A 17,858-nucleotide genomic window follows, 5' to 3' on the forward strand; every position below is an offset into this window, starting at 1 on the left:
TTCCACTTTCTTCTGGCTTCTGGCTTCCTTTTTGCTGTTGAGAATCTGACTAGTATTCTTTTGTGGATAATCTTTCTCTGGCTGCCTCCTTCTATCTTCTATTTGTCTTTGTTTTCTAGAATTTGATGATGATATGACCCATGTTTAACTCAGTAATTGTAGCTTTTCTGTTATTTTTTCTGCTTGGGATTGGTTGTCATTGGGATTTGTTGTATCTTCTATCAATTATGGAAATATTTTATGAATTCACAGTATACATTTTCTCCCCTTCACCCAGAGCCACTACCAATGCAGACAAATTTATTTGCTATCTGCTTTTATAGGGTAGATGTTTTTCCTAGTTTACTTTTTCCCCAAGAGTGAAGACTTTCTTGGGTTTTAGCTTTAAGCAAGGCAGTTCTCTGGTCTCACTCCCATCCTACAAAGGCCCAAGACTTAATGCTTATTCCTCTGAGTACAGAAAGTAAGCAAAACAAAAGCTCTAGGTCATTGGTGTTCAACTGAAATTCCCGTCTAATAGCTTAAGCACTTACTAGACTCCTACTCCTGCTTTATTTCTGGTCTCAGAGCATTTCTCTTACTTTCTTGAAAGCTCAGCAGTTTTGTTTCTTGTTTGTTTGTTTGTTTGTTTGTTTGTTTAAGTTCATTTATTGAGAGAGAGAGAGCGTGCAAGCAGGGGTAGGGTAGAAAGAGAGAGAGAGAGAGAGAGAGAGAATATCCCAAGCAGGCTCTGTGCTGGCAGCACAGAGCCCGAACCAGAGCTCAAACTCATGAACTGTGAGATCATGACCTAAGCCAAAACCAAGAGTCAGACACTTAACCCACAGAGCCACCTGGGTGCTCTGAAAGCTCACCAAGTTTTAAGAGGTATCTTTTTAGAGGATATATTTTTTGCAAGAATGTTTTAGGACCTCTGCTGATAGAAATGGAAGCCTATCTTTTGCTCTATAATAAAAATTTTCTCTTGTCTTTTTTTATTCCCACATAAACATCACATTTTGTTCCTTCTATTACTTCTTCCTACAGGTAAGCAGTAGGTCATCCAGTCCTAGTGTCAGAATGATCACTACCTCAGGACCAACCTCAGAAAAGCCAAGTCGAAGTCATCCATGGACTCCTGATGATTCCACAGGTGACCAGTGTATTTCCTCATTATAATTATGAAGCTGAATTTATCATATTTGTTTTCATTTCTTTCTGTTATGACTCTGATCTTTATAAAGGCAGGCATTTTGGGGGGTGCCTGGGTGGCTCAGTCGGTTGAGCATCCGACTTCGGCTCAGGTCATGATCTCATGGTTTGTGGGTTCAAGCCCCACGTCAGACTCTGTGCTGACAGCTGAGAGCCTGGAGTCTGCTTTGGATTCTGTGTCTCCCTCTCTCTCTGCCCCTGCTCTTCTCACGCGCTCTCTCCCTCTCTCTTCAAAATAAATAAACATTAAAAAAAATTTTTTTAAATAAAGGCAGACATTTTACAATAGGTTAGATTTTTATACTAATAAAATCAAATATTTAGCAATAAACTTAAAGATGACTTTCTGAGTACTGAGATTGTCTTGCCCTCTTTATTTCCCCAGATACTTCATTTCCCCCCAGATACTAAACATGTATTTTGAACATGGTTTGATTTGGGGTTTTTACAGACAGGAAGATATTGTATTCTTGAACTTACATCTCTGATTTTCCTATTTTTGATCCATCCTACTATATGATAGTAGTAAAGTCATTATTTTTTAAAGAACTAAAATCAGAATAATAATCCTCTTCATCTCAGTCTTTTGTTTTAAAGACACAAGATGCCAGTACCTCACTTCAGTGAAAAAAAAAATTTCTGACCATTGACCTTTTGAATCATTTTTAACTGGTAGGGAGACTTCATTTCAGATACATAAATTTCTAGTTAGAAATTTAAATTTCTAAATTTAAATAAATAAATCTCTAAATTTTTAACTAGACCTTAAAAAGCCTGTGAAGAGTTACTAAAATCCTTAACATGAATGACTAACTGGTTAAAATATTAGTATTAAAATCTAATGATGGAATAGGTTTATTATGGGCAAGCAGGAAATTATGTGCCATAGTGGAATTAACTTTTCCTTAGCATTAAGAGAATTCCTTAATAAATACTCAGCAGTATGGTTCTATAAAAATTTATTATTTATATGTTATTATGTCAGAGAAGGAAAGATGATCTCTTAGACCTTAGAAAATCAGACCATTTGGGATCTTGTATAAGATCAACTATGTTATTAATAGTGGCAATTAAATCCAAATTAAAAAGTCAGCTTTCTGTCTTTACAAACAAAAACACTACTTACAAGTATTTATAGATAATTGGCATGGCTTAGTCAAGTTCATAATTTAATATAAAAAATTAACTGAGTAGCTTTTCTCTGTTTCGTGTAAGATGCAACTATGTTTAGCCAAGGGTGTACTCTCTAGTTTTAGCAAGTTTAAATTTAGTGGTGGCAAAAACTCCTCTAAGTCTCACCCCTAGCATTGCCCAACCTAGGACTGTCCAGAACATTAACCAGTACTCAGCAGCACATGTGCAGAATTCATCATTGTGTGCTTCTCCTCAGAGGTACATAGGGAAATGCTCTTGACAGACTTGATCATTAACATTCAGGTACTGTTAGCTCTTTTTGGGTCTTCAGCCCTCTGGTGAGGGAGGTACTCAACTCGGCCTCCTGACTTCAGCCTAGACTGATCTAGACATACCAGTCATCATGTGGCAGATGTGAACTCATGAAAGTAAAATAAAAATCCTCTTACGTCCCTCTCACTTAACTGCTGCGTTTTTTCTACTTCCCATGTTCTTCCAACCTTCCAACCCCAGTCTCATTTTTTTCTTTTTGGGACCTAAGATACCACAAAATGCCAATAGTTAGAAATTGTACTTGGGTCCAGAATTCAACTGAAATTTGTCTTTGGCATTTTTAAATAATTTTTAATATAATTTTAAAAGTTGAGAGTGGTTTAAGCCTTATATTTAATGAAGTTCAGCTTTGCACTGTTTCTAAGAAAAGTATCGATGATCAAGCTAATACAGTAAATTACAGGGAAGAGATACTGGCAAATCCTTTTTCTTTGAAGGCCCCTGATTTAGGAAAAAATTACAAGTGCATACATACATAGTTAAAAAAAATTAATCAGATGTTTTTACTTCAAAAGAGAAGGGATTTCTAGGCATTTTCAGAGAAAAGTAAAAAGCATACATCGGTTTAATGATCACAGCACATAATGAGGGCCTTTGGGTTTCTATTTATAATAGTGGGGATAAAGAAAGACACATACCCAAGAGCAGTTAGTGACAGAGATGGCTAGACACAGTAGAGGGAGCCACAGGGGGGAAACACTCAATGTTTGCAAAGACAGAAGTATAAGACATGGAGCCCATTCCTTGTAATATTATTAGAGTCAGAATACTGGCCCATTAAAAATAAAAATAAACTTAGCATGCTTTATTTAATAAATTTAATAAACTACTATATTTGCAGTATAAGCTGAGTACTTTAATAGTTAATAACAGTCCTTGGCTTTTTTTTTCCATTCCCTGAATACTGTGAAACACTGATATACTTAATTCTAAAATACATATCAGATACAGGGTATTTATTTAATAAGATACATCAAGTATGAAAGATTTAAAAAATTTTTTTAATGTTTATTTTTGACAGAGAGAGAGAGACAGAGACAGAGCATGAGCGGGGGAGGGGCCGAGAGAGAGGGAGACACAGAATCTGTAGCAGGGTCCAGGCTCTGAGCTGTCAGCACAGAGCCCGACACGGGGCTCGAACCCACAGACCGCGAGATCATGACCTGAGCCAAAGTCAGATGCTCAACCAACTGAGCCACCCAGGCGCCCTCAAATATCAAAGATTTAAGAAAGAGTAATAGTAGTAGAAGTGTTTTTAAAAGAGTTCAAGACACTTAATTTTTCCTATAAAGTCGGGGGGAAATAATTTAAAAAAAAAATTTTTTTTTAATGTTTATTCATTTTTGAGAGACAGAGAGAGACAGAGCACTAGTAGTGGAGGTGCAGAGAAAGAGGGAGACACAGAATCCGGAGCAGGCTCCAGGCTCTGAGCTGTCAGCACAGAGCCCAACGTGGGGCTCAAACCCACGGTCCGTGAGATCAAGACCTGAGCTGAAGTCAGGTGCTTAACTGACTAAGCCACCCAGGTGCCCCAGGGGGAATGAAGGAAGGAATGAATGAATGAATTTAGAAAGAAAGAGAGAGAGAGAGAAAGAGAGTGTGAGCAGGGGAGGGTCAAAGAGAGTGAAAGAGAGAATCCAAAGCAGACTCTGCACTATCAGCATGGAGCCCAGTGTGGGGCTCGAACTCACGAACTGCAAAATCATGACTTGAGCCAAAATCAGGAGTCTGACACTTAACCAACTGAGCCACCCAGGTGCCCCAATCAGTTGTAATTTTGTGGAAAATAGTGTTCCATGGGAGCATAGTTTGAAAGTCTTGTTGTGGGTGGGGGAAAGAATTGGTGAGGGAAATAACAAATTAAGTGTATTTCTTGTTTAACCATTTCAGGAAACATTTATGATAGTGTATATGATTTTAAGGTAGGTAGGACTCTACTAGGCAATATGCTGTTATTTTTCTTTATTGCACTCCGGTATTTAATAAGCATTACTTTTTCAATCGGAAAAACAAACTTTAGAATTTAAATTGCCTGTCCTTTCTAATGCTCCCATTTTATATCAATAACAACAACGACTACAGTAATAGTAACCATCACCACCATGTGTTGACTGCATACCATATGCCAGCATTGCATGGTATTTCTTACATGCATTATCTTATTTCATCTGATTTAGCTTGGCTTTTAGAGTTACTTGCAAGCACATTCTCAATGGCTTTAAAAAAGGAAACTAGAATATTCATCAGTCAACAATAAATTATTGAGGTTAGTGAACCATCAAACTGTCCTAGTTTTTTATTGCATTGCATACAGTGCCTTACTGTCAGCCTGACCTTGTCTTTATCTATACCACTCTTTCAAGGAGTCACTTGTCAGGAAAAGGGCTGAACAGTTCACTTGTGTAACTCATTTACTCTTTCCTAACTGTGGGAAGGCAGCTACTTCTGAAATAAAAAGTCCGTATTACTTCACAGTTATCCTGCCTGCTTCTGGAGGCATAAATGTTAATCCCATGTGACTCATGCAAGTTATGACAGTTTACCTCTTATGAAATACAAACAAAAGCCATCCAAACAATTTGGTAAAATCGACTAGTTGTTTGATTTAATCCATTTAACTGTTTCACACAGGACACTGAACTGCAGTTTCCATATACCTAACTGTTCATTATACCTGTGTTTAACATACTCCCATCAAAAACATCTTTCATTTTCTGCAGTGATTCTCATTAGGGGAGGTGGGTTGAGGGTTCACACTAGAATATATATAAATTGAAGGTAATCCATTGGAAGAGAATGTATCTCTTATTTTCCCCTCTTTCTTCGTTAAAGAGCACAAATGTTCAAGGGGTTGACACAGCCTTATAGCAAACTTAGCATGATCAAGGAAAGAAAGAGATATGAGCTTTGATTAGGTGGGGTCAGTGAAGACCAAATTTTAAAAAGGTCCCATACCACTGTTTTTGTTTTTAATTGAACAAGCATTTGTAAGCTTTAATATTATGTAATTTATAGCCAACTTAAATTGTATGAGAGTATGATTGCATTCTGATTATCTGGTAATTGGAGGTTCTGCGTTTACCTTTAAATTCAGAAATAGACTCTTCATTACCAGTAGCAATAACTTTTATTTTATGTGTTGCTTACTTTAGGAACAAAATGCCAATATCTCATGAAGCTTTCTTGCTTTTTGTTTATAATTATTTATGATAGAAAATAAATAAACACATACTTGAATTCCAGATACCAATGGATCGGATAACTCCATCCCAATGGCTTATCTTACACTGGATCACCAACTACAGGTAAAGGAGTAGTTTCTCAGTGACCATTTTTACTTTTTCCTTATAGAAAAGGTTTAGAGAATCTATCTAGAAAGCTATCTAAGCTAGAGAATCTTTCTAGAATCTACCTAGAAAGTGTTCATATCTTGTCATCGTGTATTCATTTATTTATGCTTTTAGTTGGCTTCCCCAAACTTTCTAAATTCAAGTTAAAATAATTCATTCAGTTAAGTTAATCAAGTTTAAAATTGGCAAAATCATGTTCTTAACAGTTGTCTTAAAATACTCCCATATCTTTGTTTAAGGATGCCAAGAATAGCATTTTTGCTCTTTCAGTGCACTACAATATAAAATTTACTTAAGCTCATTTCTACTTAGTAGATTTTGTAATACACTGTCACGTTCATTGTGACTGAAAATATAAGTAATACACTTCAGTGTCTCCTCATGAGTATGAGAGCCATAAACCCTCTTGGTATAATACGGTTGGCAACCTGAAATGTAAAACCAGAGGCCAGTGATCACTTTAGTTATGAACCGCTATAACAATGAAAGTGTTAAAACCACAGGTGTGAATTTAAGCTGTGAGTTAACTCTGACAAAAGGACACTGAAATTTTCTAGGCCATGGGTTAACACTTATTTTTAAAAGATCATTGCTTTAGTGCTATAAAAATATATCACAGTCACCATATTAACTCTCAGCTTGATATTGAGATTTGATTTAATTATGGTTTAACTTTCTTTATTTATTTTCAGCCTCTAGCACCGTGCCCAAACTCCAAAGAATCTATGGCAGTGTTTGAGCAGCATTGTAAAATGGCACAAGAATATATGAAAGTTCAAACAGAAATTGCATTGTTATTACAGAGAAAGTAAGTTGACTGTTATGAATAAAAATAAAACACATTAGTATTTTGGGTCTAAAATATGTAAGGTGAAATATTGTTTAAAGACATGAAAACTGTATTAATTTTTAGAATTAATCATTAAGCATGCACTTGACTTCCTTGAATAGCTTGGGGGTTGGGGTTGTGAACTCCCACTCATTCAAAAATCTGCATGTAACTTCCGACTCTGCAAAAACATAACTGCTAATGGCCTATTGTTGACCAGAATCCTTACCAATAACATGAGCAGTCAATTAACATATATTTTATATGTTATGAGTATTATGTACTGTATTCTTACAATAAAGTAAGCTAGAGAAAAGAAAATTTTAAGGAAATCAAAAGGAAGGGGAAATACATTTGCAGTACTATACAAAAATCCACGTATAAGTGGACACATATAGTTCAGACCCATGTTGTTCAACTATATTTGTAATTTGGAGGTTCTACATATGTTCTACCTTTCGGTTTGTAGCACCTTTTGGCTATTTTTCTTGCAAAACTAAACCTTTTTGACTACATACATTAAAACTAAGGAAAATAAACTGGTGCTACATAAACATGTTTTATGTTCTAAGAATTTTAAAATTAAAAGCTGTTTAGATTTATAATTATAAAGATTTATTATTTCCTTGGACATAAGTGAAATAATTTGATTTACTAATGTTCACTTGTGCTTTATCTTAGAAACATTTTGTAGATCTGTTCTCTCCAGGTATCTGTTTAGGAGAATAGAATTACTTTATTTTATACCTGTGAGTGTTTTTCTTGGGAGTTTTATACTCACATGTGTCTTTCTAAGAGTTATGGAGGCTGCCTTCCTTGCTTTTTTAAGAACTACAATTCCCATACTCCTTTATTTGAAATTCTTAAAGAAACCCAAGAGTTTGACATGGGTCTCAAACCCACGGACCCACGGACCATGAGATCATGACCTGAGCTGAAGTCGGAAGCTTAACCAGTTGAGCCACCCAGGCACCCCTTGAATACTTTAAAAATGAGAAGTATTACAAGAAAACCATTTGGAGGCTTTTTGTTAGTTATTCAGTTATATCCAGTAACTTCGCTATAAGAGCTAATATTGAACATCTCCCAAATAAAAGGGGCTTAAAAAAGTTTATCAGGCTATGAAAGTCTCTGAGGGTCATTCCTGAAAATGTTCTTAAAAGTGAATAACTCAGGGGCGCCTGGGTGGCGCAGTCGGTTAAGCGTCCAACTTCAGCCAGGTCACGATCTCGCGGTCCGTGAGTTCGAGCCCTGCGTCAGGCTCTGGGCTGATGGCTCAGAGCCTGGAGCCTGTTTCCGATTCTGTGTCTCCCTCTCTCTCTGCCCCTCCCCCGTTCATGCTCTGTCTCTCTCTGTCCCAAAAATAAATAAACGTTGAAAAAAAAAAAAAAAGTGAATAACTCATTTGAAAGTGGTACTTTGTATTGTTCTCACTGTTTTAAAATAAGAAACAGATTTAAGTTGATAGCATCTCTTTTAATTAGCTTGCAAATGTTGTATTAGCCCCCACTTGGCACTGTGGTTAAATAAAACTGACTTCAAAACATGAATAAAAGTTCATGAGTGTAAAAGTGGAATGTGAATGGTAAAAACATCATGTTATTTTCCTGTGGTCAGAGCCCTTCCCCAGCCTTTTTCTTCCTACACAAAAAGGATACCAGATAAAATTTTCTGAAACTTTAATTATACCATTTTATCTGTATTCACTAATTGTCTAAGTAGAGTTACTTATTAAAATAAAAGGATTATGGTGTTTGTATGGGTAAACCAGAAGAGTGGATGCTAGTCTCCATTCTAGCCCGCAGTTACATTTGCATGGTGTCCCTGAGATGCATAATGACAGAGCCAGAATAGAAGTTCTAATTAGTTGAGCTCATTGGTTATTAGTGTATAAATTTTTTCTATCATGTATCTTTTACTATATTTTATTATGTGGTATTTGTTTTTAGGCAAGAACTAGTTGCAGAACTGGACCAGGATGAAAAGGACCAGCAAAATACATCTCGTCTGGTACAGGAACATAAAAAGCTTTTAGATGAAAACAAAAGCCTTTCTACTTACTACCAGCAATGTAAAAAACAACTAGAGGTCATCAGAAGCCAGCAGCAAAAACGACAAGGCACTTCATGATTCTCTGGGACCTTCAAATTTTAAAATATGCAAAGAAAGACTTTTTTTTTTTAAGGAAAGAAAAGCCCTTCTAATGACAATTCGTGAGTGTTAGCTTTTGGGCGTGTTCTGAATGCCAACTGCCTATATTTGCTGCATTTTGTTTCATCGTTTATTTTCTTTTTCTCATGGTGGACATGCAGTTCAACTGTCTCCTTGCATAACATGGGGGCATCTGTGACTTGAATAAGCAGCAGTTCTCAACTTCAAAACAGATGCAGTGAACCATGGCTATATATGCATGCTCATTGTGTGAAGGCTAGCCTAACAAAACGGGGTATCAAACTAGCTGCTATGTGCAAACATCGCCTTTTTTCGAGGTGGAACCTCAAGAATGATTTTGTTCTTGTATCTCATCTCAAAAAACAAATAATTTTTTTTTCCAAAAGATGGTATATACCAAGTTAAAGACAGGGTATTATAAAATCTAGAATAATCAGTGGTACATTATAGAAATGCAGAACCTTTAGAGATAGTTCCAAAGTGAGGGCTCTGATGCCAGCATCCTTCAATCAGTACTGAACTTAGTTCCATCCATAAAATATTTAAAGGTAAGTGGCGGCTGCTGTATTTAATAAAAGCATATTTCATTGGACTGAAATTATGATACATTGAACAAAATGGAACCCTTTTTTTTAAGATATAAAGATTTTTAATTCTGTGATTGTGTGTATGTGTGTTGAGACTGTAAAGACTTTATGACTCTAATATTAATATTTCCTAAATGAAATTAAAAGGTAAATGAACACGATCCAGCTTAAATGATCATTCCTTCCTGCAATGATTATTGGATTGTTGTAGTGTATATTTGAAAAACTGAAGAGAAATGATGGAAAATGGAAATAATTGCTCCAACTAAAAGGCTTGGGCTTAGATTTCTTTTATGATACCAAAAGAGTAAAAAATAAAAAAAAAACCTGGCAAATCAGGAGAAGTTTAGTAAGGAAGTTAAAGAAGGAAATATAAATTCATCAAGTATACTCTTTATCAACATTGGAATAATTAATTTTCCTTACAAGCCCATCCTAGAATGCCTGCTGCCTTTCAACACTTTTAAGGGAATTTCAACACTTATAAAGAGAAAATTTATATTGTTAACAATAACTTTGCTACCGTAAACTTTGAAAATAAAAGTAATAAAAAAACTTCATTGAAATAATAGACTATATAAGCTCTATTTTTTCAGTTGGTATTAAATCACATTTTGATACCAGTACAAGGTGTCTTTTAAATAAGGATGTCATCAACCTCATTTTTATAGCATTAATGTTTTATGAAGAGAAAATTAAAAATGAAAGCATAATTTCTGTGATTATTAGAATTATATCATGATTGTATTGTAGTTCTGCTCTGTTTCAGATAAGCAAGTTGATCTAAGAAGTTATCAAAACTATTCTTAAAAAATGCTAAAGCAGGTAACTTTTTCTTCTGTTACTTTTTTCCTCCTTCCACTGAGTTTTATAATGTATTCCTGTGTATACAAGCAATAAAGGTAAAGGACAGTTTGTACTAAACTGTGTCATTTTTAGCTTCCTCAAAATCTATTATTAGAAAGTTTCCAGTAAATAAATGTCTACCATTGCTTGATTTAAATGAAAGAAAGGTTATCATTCCCAAATAATTTGATTACCTAGCTGAAAGTGATACTGGTCTCAACACATTAATAGTAAAATAAAATTGGCACAGAAAATACCTGTAGACTAAGGAAAAGTATAACTCCTAGCATTGCTGCTTGTTACATACATGTGTCACTTCACCAAGAGGGACCTAGTCAGTGTTTAGAGACTTTTCTGATTATCTCAGAGCACAAGACATTCAAGTGTGGATGCTAATGCTTGACTTCAGATTTTATTTTAGTCATTAATGTGTTTTTACTATATATCATATATACTTAAAGGGAAAATTTATTATTGTTACATGTAATCACTTCATAAAAGTCTCAAGTAGGAAAACGAAAGAAAATAGTAGTGTTACGTCATGGTACCAAGTACAAAAACAGGCTCTTGAACACTTGCTTGTTTGTTTACAGTAAGTTCCTGGGGGTTCTCAAACAGTAATTGTCCTAGACACTGAGTGCAGCTCAGCCTACATGGTTTGTAAGTAGTTGTGTTGCAAAGCTCATACTTTTTAAGTCCTGATTATCCCTGATGGGATAAAAGTGCAGCAGGGATAATTAAAATCCACAGCTAGTTTTATCAGCATCCTCACCCATTAAACCTCCAAACAGAGACTAATAAGGAGCCAAAATTTTTATTGATTCTGGTTTTACCTTTCACTCTAACCCTCATTTTTGGGTAGAAATAGCAAAAAGACAAGCAAGTGGCTCAAAGGCCCCCCTCTAAGAAATTCAGAATCTCGAACAATACCTAATTATATTTTATTCTCCAGGGAAAGAAAACAAAGTCTAGAGAGAAATACTCAGCAGTAAAAGTAACTTTTCTGAGTCAAATGAAAATCAGTTAAGACTTGACTTTATAGCAACACCACATAGTAAAGAGATTTGTTTAAAAGTTGTTTACAAATGTTTGACTCTTTTTGCTAAAGCATTTTGGAGTATTTATTGTCTTTTTTTTTCTCCAAGCTTCTTTTATGTTCCTAGTTTCCGCTCCTGCCTGTAGCCAGAGATCATAGGTTTTGCCTGTGAAACTTTTTTCTTTCTGTTAAGTGTATGGTTTTCAGCAGTCAACTCCTCTTCAAATGGTAGGAAGTCCCACTTGTATCATTCAAAACATTTTATGTAAAACCATGTAATGCAGAAATCCTTGTGCATACTGTATAATTGAAGGAAGCTTTCTAGATTATTTTTGTTTGTAATAAAATTCAGATTGTTATTCTAAACTTGTTTACAAAAATGGTTAATGATTTATATCAGCAAATAAGCTGTGAGGTGTTCTGCTCTGCAATATGTTTACCTCACACAAAGTCAAATAAAAACTGAGTAGTGAGTATTCTTACAGTACTCAACACTGTTGTAACATAATCATGATTTTTGAGAAGCTAGATGATTGGCCATTTAACATTATCTAACCATTCAAAGTTTTTGTTAAATGGGTGCTCTTCACAATTTCATTAAATCATGATTTATATGAGGTACAAATGGCATATACATCACTGAGTGATTCTTCTCATTAGGAAACTGGATTCCTGTAGTATATCTAAGTTACATTAAGCATTTCATTCCATTATCTACCTACTAACCCCCCAACCAGCACCTGTGTGCACATATACACATTCTTATAAACTCGATCTTCATTTTAGTAAATCAGCTCATTGATTCACTTATTTCTTTAACAGATATTTATTGAGCATGTATTATAAGTGAAGCCCATATGGCTAATGCCAAGTTACATGTTCTCTTTAGTCACATGGTAGTTCAATTGTACTCCCATTTCACAGATGGAAAAAGGGCTCCTAAATGCTAAGACTTGTGCCTGAGTCTACTTTTCCCCCGTCAGCTGTTTTAGGCAGAATCTCATGCAAAGGGACTCTGTAGCCACTATAAGCCCATGATGTAAAGAAGAGCATGGGAAAATTTGTAAACTGAGTAGCAAATGGTCAGTGGGGGAAGGGGGGGATTTGAGGTAACTTGCAGGCACAGAGGCTTTGTGACCACTCTATAGATCACAACAAAACCAACACTTTATTTTTTTTTAAGTTTATTGATTTATTTTGAGAGACGGAGCACAAGCAGGGGAGAGGCAGAGAGAGAGAGGGAAGGAAAATCCCAAGCAGGCTCTACGCTGTCAGTGCAGAGCCCGACACAGGGCTCCATCCCACAAACCATGAGATCATAACCTGAGCCGAAACCAACAGTCAGACGCTTAACAGACTGAGCCACCCAGGTCCTCTAGCCAGCACTTTTAAACCCAAGTCTGTGCTCTATACCACTTTGCCGTAATTTAAAACTTGCTGAGTGCTTCAGTTTCCACATTATTTATTCAATGTGGTGGGGTGTTGTCACTCTTTCACTCCCCTCAGCTGAAAGACCTGCTAAAAATGGAAATACAAATAATGATATTGTGAGGCTTGGTCTAGAAAGATATGTTCTCTGCTCTTAGGAAAGGCTTAATTCAGGCTTTTCCATTTTTGGTTTGTTTTGTATTTTTGTTTTTACCTCTTTGTTCTTTGTCTTTTAATTGGGATGTAATATTTACACACTAAACTGCATCCACTTAATGAGTGCAGTTTACTGAGTTTTGACATGTGTATACACTTGGGAGTCCATCCAACAAGCAAGATACTGAACATTTCCTTCCCGCCTCCCCAGGGTCTCCCATGCCCCTTTGTAGTCCTTGCCTCCCTCCACTCTAGGCCCTAAGCCCCAGACCCTGATGTGCTAACAGTATAAATTTGTTTGCATTTTCTAGTTACATTAATGAAATCATTCAATATGTATTCTTTTTAAGCTTTTTTTCCTCCTCTTGAACAGTTGTTTTAATTCCTTTGACAGGAAATTTTAATTAAACCACTTTTAGTGATACTTGAAAACCTTTCAGTATCAGTCTTCAAGAGGAAACATAGGTTTTAAGAGGCTATAGATGTGTCCATTGTGGCCAGCTTGATTGTGCATTGTTGTCAGGTTCTGAAACATTTAAGATTGCTTTATTTTTGTTTTTAGGGAACCTTAACACTTTGCTTACAAAATCCCTTGCATTGTTTGGTAAAGTAAGCCCATTTATCTCTGTATTTGGGTGTTAGAAATGCAACATGGACATGGACAGTAGCACATTAGTAGGTTCATGGTAGTTTTCAGGAAATAGTCGTTGGTCAGTGTCACTTTTAAAAAAATCCTGCTTTTCATTTTTATTTAGATTGCAGCTGCTTTTTTGCTTGTTCAAAAACCTGGGAGACAATATTCTAACTGAACAAAACAGTCTTTGGTAAAAAGTATTTGATAGGGATCTCTCATACTGATGCTCTCTGTGGTCCTGTGTACTATTGTGGTGCCCATGGGAATAACTAAGATGACATTGGTAGATCATGTACTGCTTACTGCCGGGACCTGTGTTCCTTTTCCATCAGTAATGAGTAACTGCTCTCAGAGCTTCTCATCCCTGCCATGAGGTCCCACAAAAACTGAGTTTGTTTAAATGACCTGCCCTTGATGTCAGTTTTTTCAGTGAAATCATTTCCAAGTAATGAAATGCATTTTTTATCCTGTAATTTAATGGTCAGTGATATCTTATAGATGCCACATAGCATTACGATAATTGCTTTGAGTACACCAGAAATCTTCTGAAAAGCAAAAGTCATCTGCAAAATGCAGTTGCTTCTCAGACTTACTATCTGTTTCTCTTTGTGGAATCTCTTCTTTAGTTATTAAAGGAATGACTATATTAATCATTGATAACTACCAAATTCAAATTAGAGAATGAAGAAACCTAAAAACGGGTGTAATTTTTTGTGGTTGAAGAAAAAATGCTGATATTCCCTCATACACCTTTTTGACTTTTAATCCATTTCCTGCAAAGATACTTACTAAATATCCATATGTCATGAGCATATTACTTGCAAAAATCAGTACCGCTTGTTTCTTTTGCATATACCATGAGAACCTTTTAACAGATATCATTTAAGGATTGGAAACATGTATTCTGTAAGCCACATATGCAGTTTATAATTTATATGCTCACAAACAATTTCCACACAGTAGGGCTAATATATACTAGTACATTGTTGGACAATAGTCTTAACTTCAAAATTCATACTAAAACTCATGTCTGACCACATTAATTCTGTCCTCCCATTCATGATTCCACATTTTATGTATAGGAGACTTGAGGAAGTGGTACCAAGTTCCTAGACCTAAGCTGAATATTTCTTCCCTTTTCACTTTTTTTTTTTTTTTCAGCAATATCAGAAAATTCCCCAGTCTTGGTGCTGCTGCATGTAGCCTATGATTCATAATGACATAAATTTGGATGCTGCCCAAAATAATGGCTTCTATGATAGTTTTGCTCATCTGCATCCTGGCCAAAGAGGAGAGGGAAAGGGCAAGAGCAGCAAAGGTTCAAGTCACTTATGGTCACATCCATTTGCCAGAATTTAATCACACACCTTAACCCTACCCTCTTTGAGGCCTGAAATGTCTGTATGAATGGGCAGCTGTGTGCCTAACTGGAAGGGGGGAATTCAGTTACAAACGAAGGATCAAAAAGATTTAGAGGACAATGAGTAGCCTTCTTCACACTCTTGGAAAGGAAAATAGACCACTGCCTCCCCCATTTTCTCTGCCCCTGTTCTCCACAATAAAAATGGAAATAGGAAAAGCTGGCCCCTCACAAGAATGGACATTAATGTCAAAACCCAATCAATATGGTGTATAATACTTAAAGATTTCCCTATATTTACAGTTGATGCAGCTTAGAAAAATAAAACTTCAGAGGCGCCTGGGGGGCTTAGTCGGTTAAGCACCAACTTCAGCTCAGGTCACGATCTCGCAGTTTGTGTGTTCAACCCCTGTGTCAGGCTCTGTGCTGACAGCTTGGATCCTGGACCCTGTTTTATATTCTCTCTCTCTCTCTCTCTCTCTCTCTCTCTCTCTCTCTCTCTCTCTCTCCCCCTCCCCTGCTCGCTCTCTCAAAAATAAAAATTAAAAAAATAATATGTTTAAAGAAAAATAAAACTTCAAAATGTGAAGTTAGAGCACTTTAGTTAGAACACTGGTTGGAAATCAGACTTGAAGTAATTTAGATATTCAGTAATGACAATCCACCTTAGAAAAGAAACTTTAGGGCGCCTGGGTGGCGCAGTCAGTTAAGCGTCCGACTTCGGCCAGGTCACGATCTCGCGGTCCGTGAGTTCGAGCCCCGCGTCAGGCTCTGGGCTGATGGCTCAGAACCTGGAGCCTGTTTCCAATTCTTTGTCTCCCTCTCTCTCTGCCCCTCCCCCGTTCATGCTCTGTCTCTCTCTGTCCCAAAAATGAATAAACGTTGAAAAAAAAATTTAAAAAAAAAAAAAAAAAAAAAAAGAAAAGAAACTTTATATCTCGAATGAAAGAAGTAATAGAAACTTTGGTAGAACAAATTATGAGAAAACAAAATTTATGAGGAAAAAAATTTTAAACTTGGAGGTATCATAAAGAAAGTAACTAACACTAAGTGTATACTATGTTTTAGGCATTTTGTAAATGTTACTCTTGCTTTAGAAATAAAGTGATGAACAGAGATGTTTAAAACTTGCCCAGCTAGTAAATGATGGGCTGCAGTTCAAACCCAGGTCTTCTTAGCTTCAAGGCTCACAAAAATCTCATTTTAATAGTTTAACTTGGAATACATTTTCTTATAGACCTAATAAAGGGGAGGAAAACTAGGTTCCTAAGCATATTTATAAAAGTCTGGTCTGTAATGGAAATGAAATCATAATGCTGTTGAATGGAACAATTCCAACAAAGACTATGAGAGAAAATACTAAAGTGACATGGTGGTTGTCTTCAGGTATTGACATTGTGGTAATTTTTTTCCTTTTAAGAGTTCTTTACCTTTTTATTGTTTTCTGCATAGTAAAAATTAAAACCAGGAGGACAAAGCCTTACACAAACCATGTTTCTTTGGCAGGAACTCAGGGCCCTTTGCCATGGGCACAACCATTGGAGCCCTTGCATGAATCCTACAGGGGCAGGAACTTCCCTTCCCACTACTGGCCCCAACCTGGATCCCTGCAGGTAGGGGTGGACCCAAAGGGAGTGATTCCAAAGGTTGTCCCATGGATTTGGTGAAGATGAAGCATAGTCTCAACAAGAGGAGTAAAAAAATAAATAAATCAGAACTTTAATGGCTTTAAGTTTATTGTTGTTATTATTATTATTATTATTATTATTATTATTATTATTTTATCAATGCACATTCTAGGGGCCCCAACCTTCGAAATTCTGCTTCACAATGCCAGGTTATCATTCAGGGATATAAACTTTTATCCAGTTCCTGAAGTGATTCTGTTACACCGACAGATTTGAGAATTACCTATACCATAGAGTGGATAGAAGGGGTACTGCCATCGTCAGCTTTCTAGATTCTAACCCATCTAGTGTTGTGAAAGCTGAGAGGCGGAGTGTGACATTGTGATTTATAATAAATTCTATATTTGTTCTTCTTCCCTGTTCCTGGTACACAGCACCTAAAACCTTTGAAATTCCTTAAGTGGTGAGAACCATAAAGATGTCTTGTTATGGTAATGAGGCAATTTTTGGGAAAGCCCCTAGGTGAGAATGGGAGCTAGTTGCCCCAGAAGCCAACTACCCAGTTAGAAGGTGAGAAAACTTAGCCCCACCCAACACCCACCTTCAGGGAGGGGAAAAAGGGCTGGAGGTATGGAATTCAGTCACCAAAGGCCAATGATTTAATTGGTCATGCCTGTGTAATGGAGCCCCCCATAAAAACTCCAAAAGAACAGGGTTCATAGAGTTCCTGAGTTGGTAAACATATGAAGACGGGGTGGGAGTGGGGAGAGTGATGCACACAGAAGGCATGGAAACTCTACACCATTTCCAAATACCTCTCCCTGTGCATCTCTTCTATGTGGCTGTTCTTGGATTATGTCTTTTATAACAAACTGGTGACCTAATAAGTAAAATGTTTCTCCCAAGTTCTGTGAGCTGCCCTGGCGTACTAATCAAATCCAGGGAACAGATTGTTGGAACCTCTGATCTATATAGCCAGTCAGAAGCACAGGTGACAACCTGGACTTGCAATTTGTGCCTGAAATGGAGGGGGGCGGGGGCAGTCTTGTAGGACCAAACCCTTAACCTGTGGAGTCTTATACTGTCTCTTGAGTAGATCACATCACAATTGAGTTGAATTGTAGGATACCTGGCTGGTGTCAAATTGTTTGGCATGAGGGGAAACGCCCACACA

At 36.5% G+C, this 17,858-nt stretch overlaps 1 protein-coding gene across 6 annotated transcripts in view; it reads left to right on the top strand.

Moving 5' to 3' along the window:
• MAP3K7 (mitogen-activated protein kinase kinase kinase 7) overlaps positions 1-16,783 on the top strand; it is an 85,097-nt gene extending 68,314 nt beyond the window's left edge. For 2 of the 6 annotated variants that reach the window (XM_047101801.1, XM_047101803.1), the window contains 4 exons: positions 1,027-1,132; positions 5,902-5,963; positions 6,701-6,816; positions 8,787-11,844. In XM_047101801.1, the coding sequence (XP_046957757.1) occupies positions 1,027-1,132; positions 5,902-5,963; positions 6,701-6,816; positions 8,787-8,967 (465 nt within the window). In that variant the 3' untranslated portion in view covers positions 8,968-11,844. Of the gene's footprint in view, positions 1-1,026; positions 1,133-5,901; positions 5,964-6,700; positions 6,817-8,786; positions 11,845-16,562 lie in introns of those variants that run through there. The other 4 variants (XR_006966144.1, XR_006966141.1, XR_006966142.1 and 1 more) reach the window with 4 other exon arrangements.
• The last annotated feature ends 1,075 nt before the right edge of the window (positions 16,784-17,858 follow it).

Source organism: Lynx rufus, unplaced genomic scaffold (genome assembly GCF_022079265.1).
Source record: "Lynx rufus isolate CCGP_SWC_20201006 ecotype Redwood Valley unplaced genomic scaffold, mLynRuf1.p SCAF_6, whole genome shotgun sequence".
Taxonomy (NCBI): domain Eukaryota; kingdom Metazoa; phylum Chordata; class Mammalia; order Carnivora; family Felidae; genus Lynx; species Lynx rufus.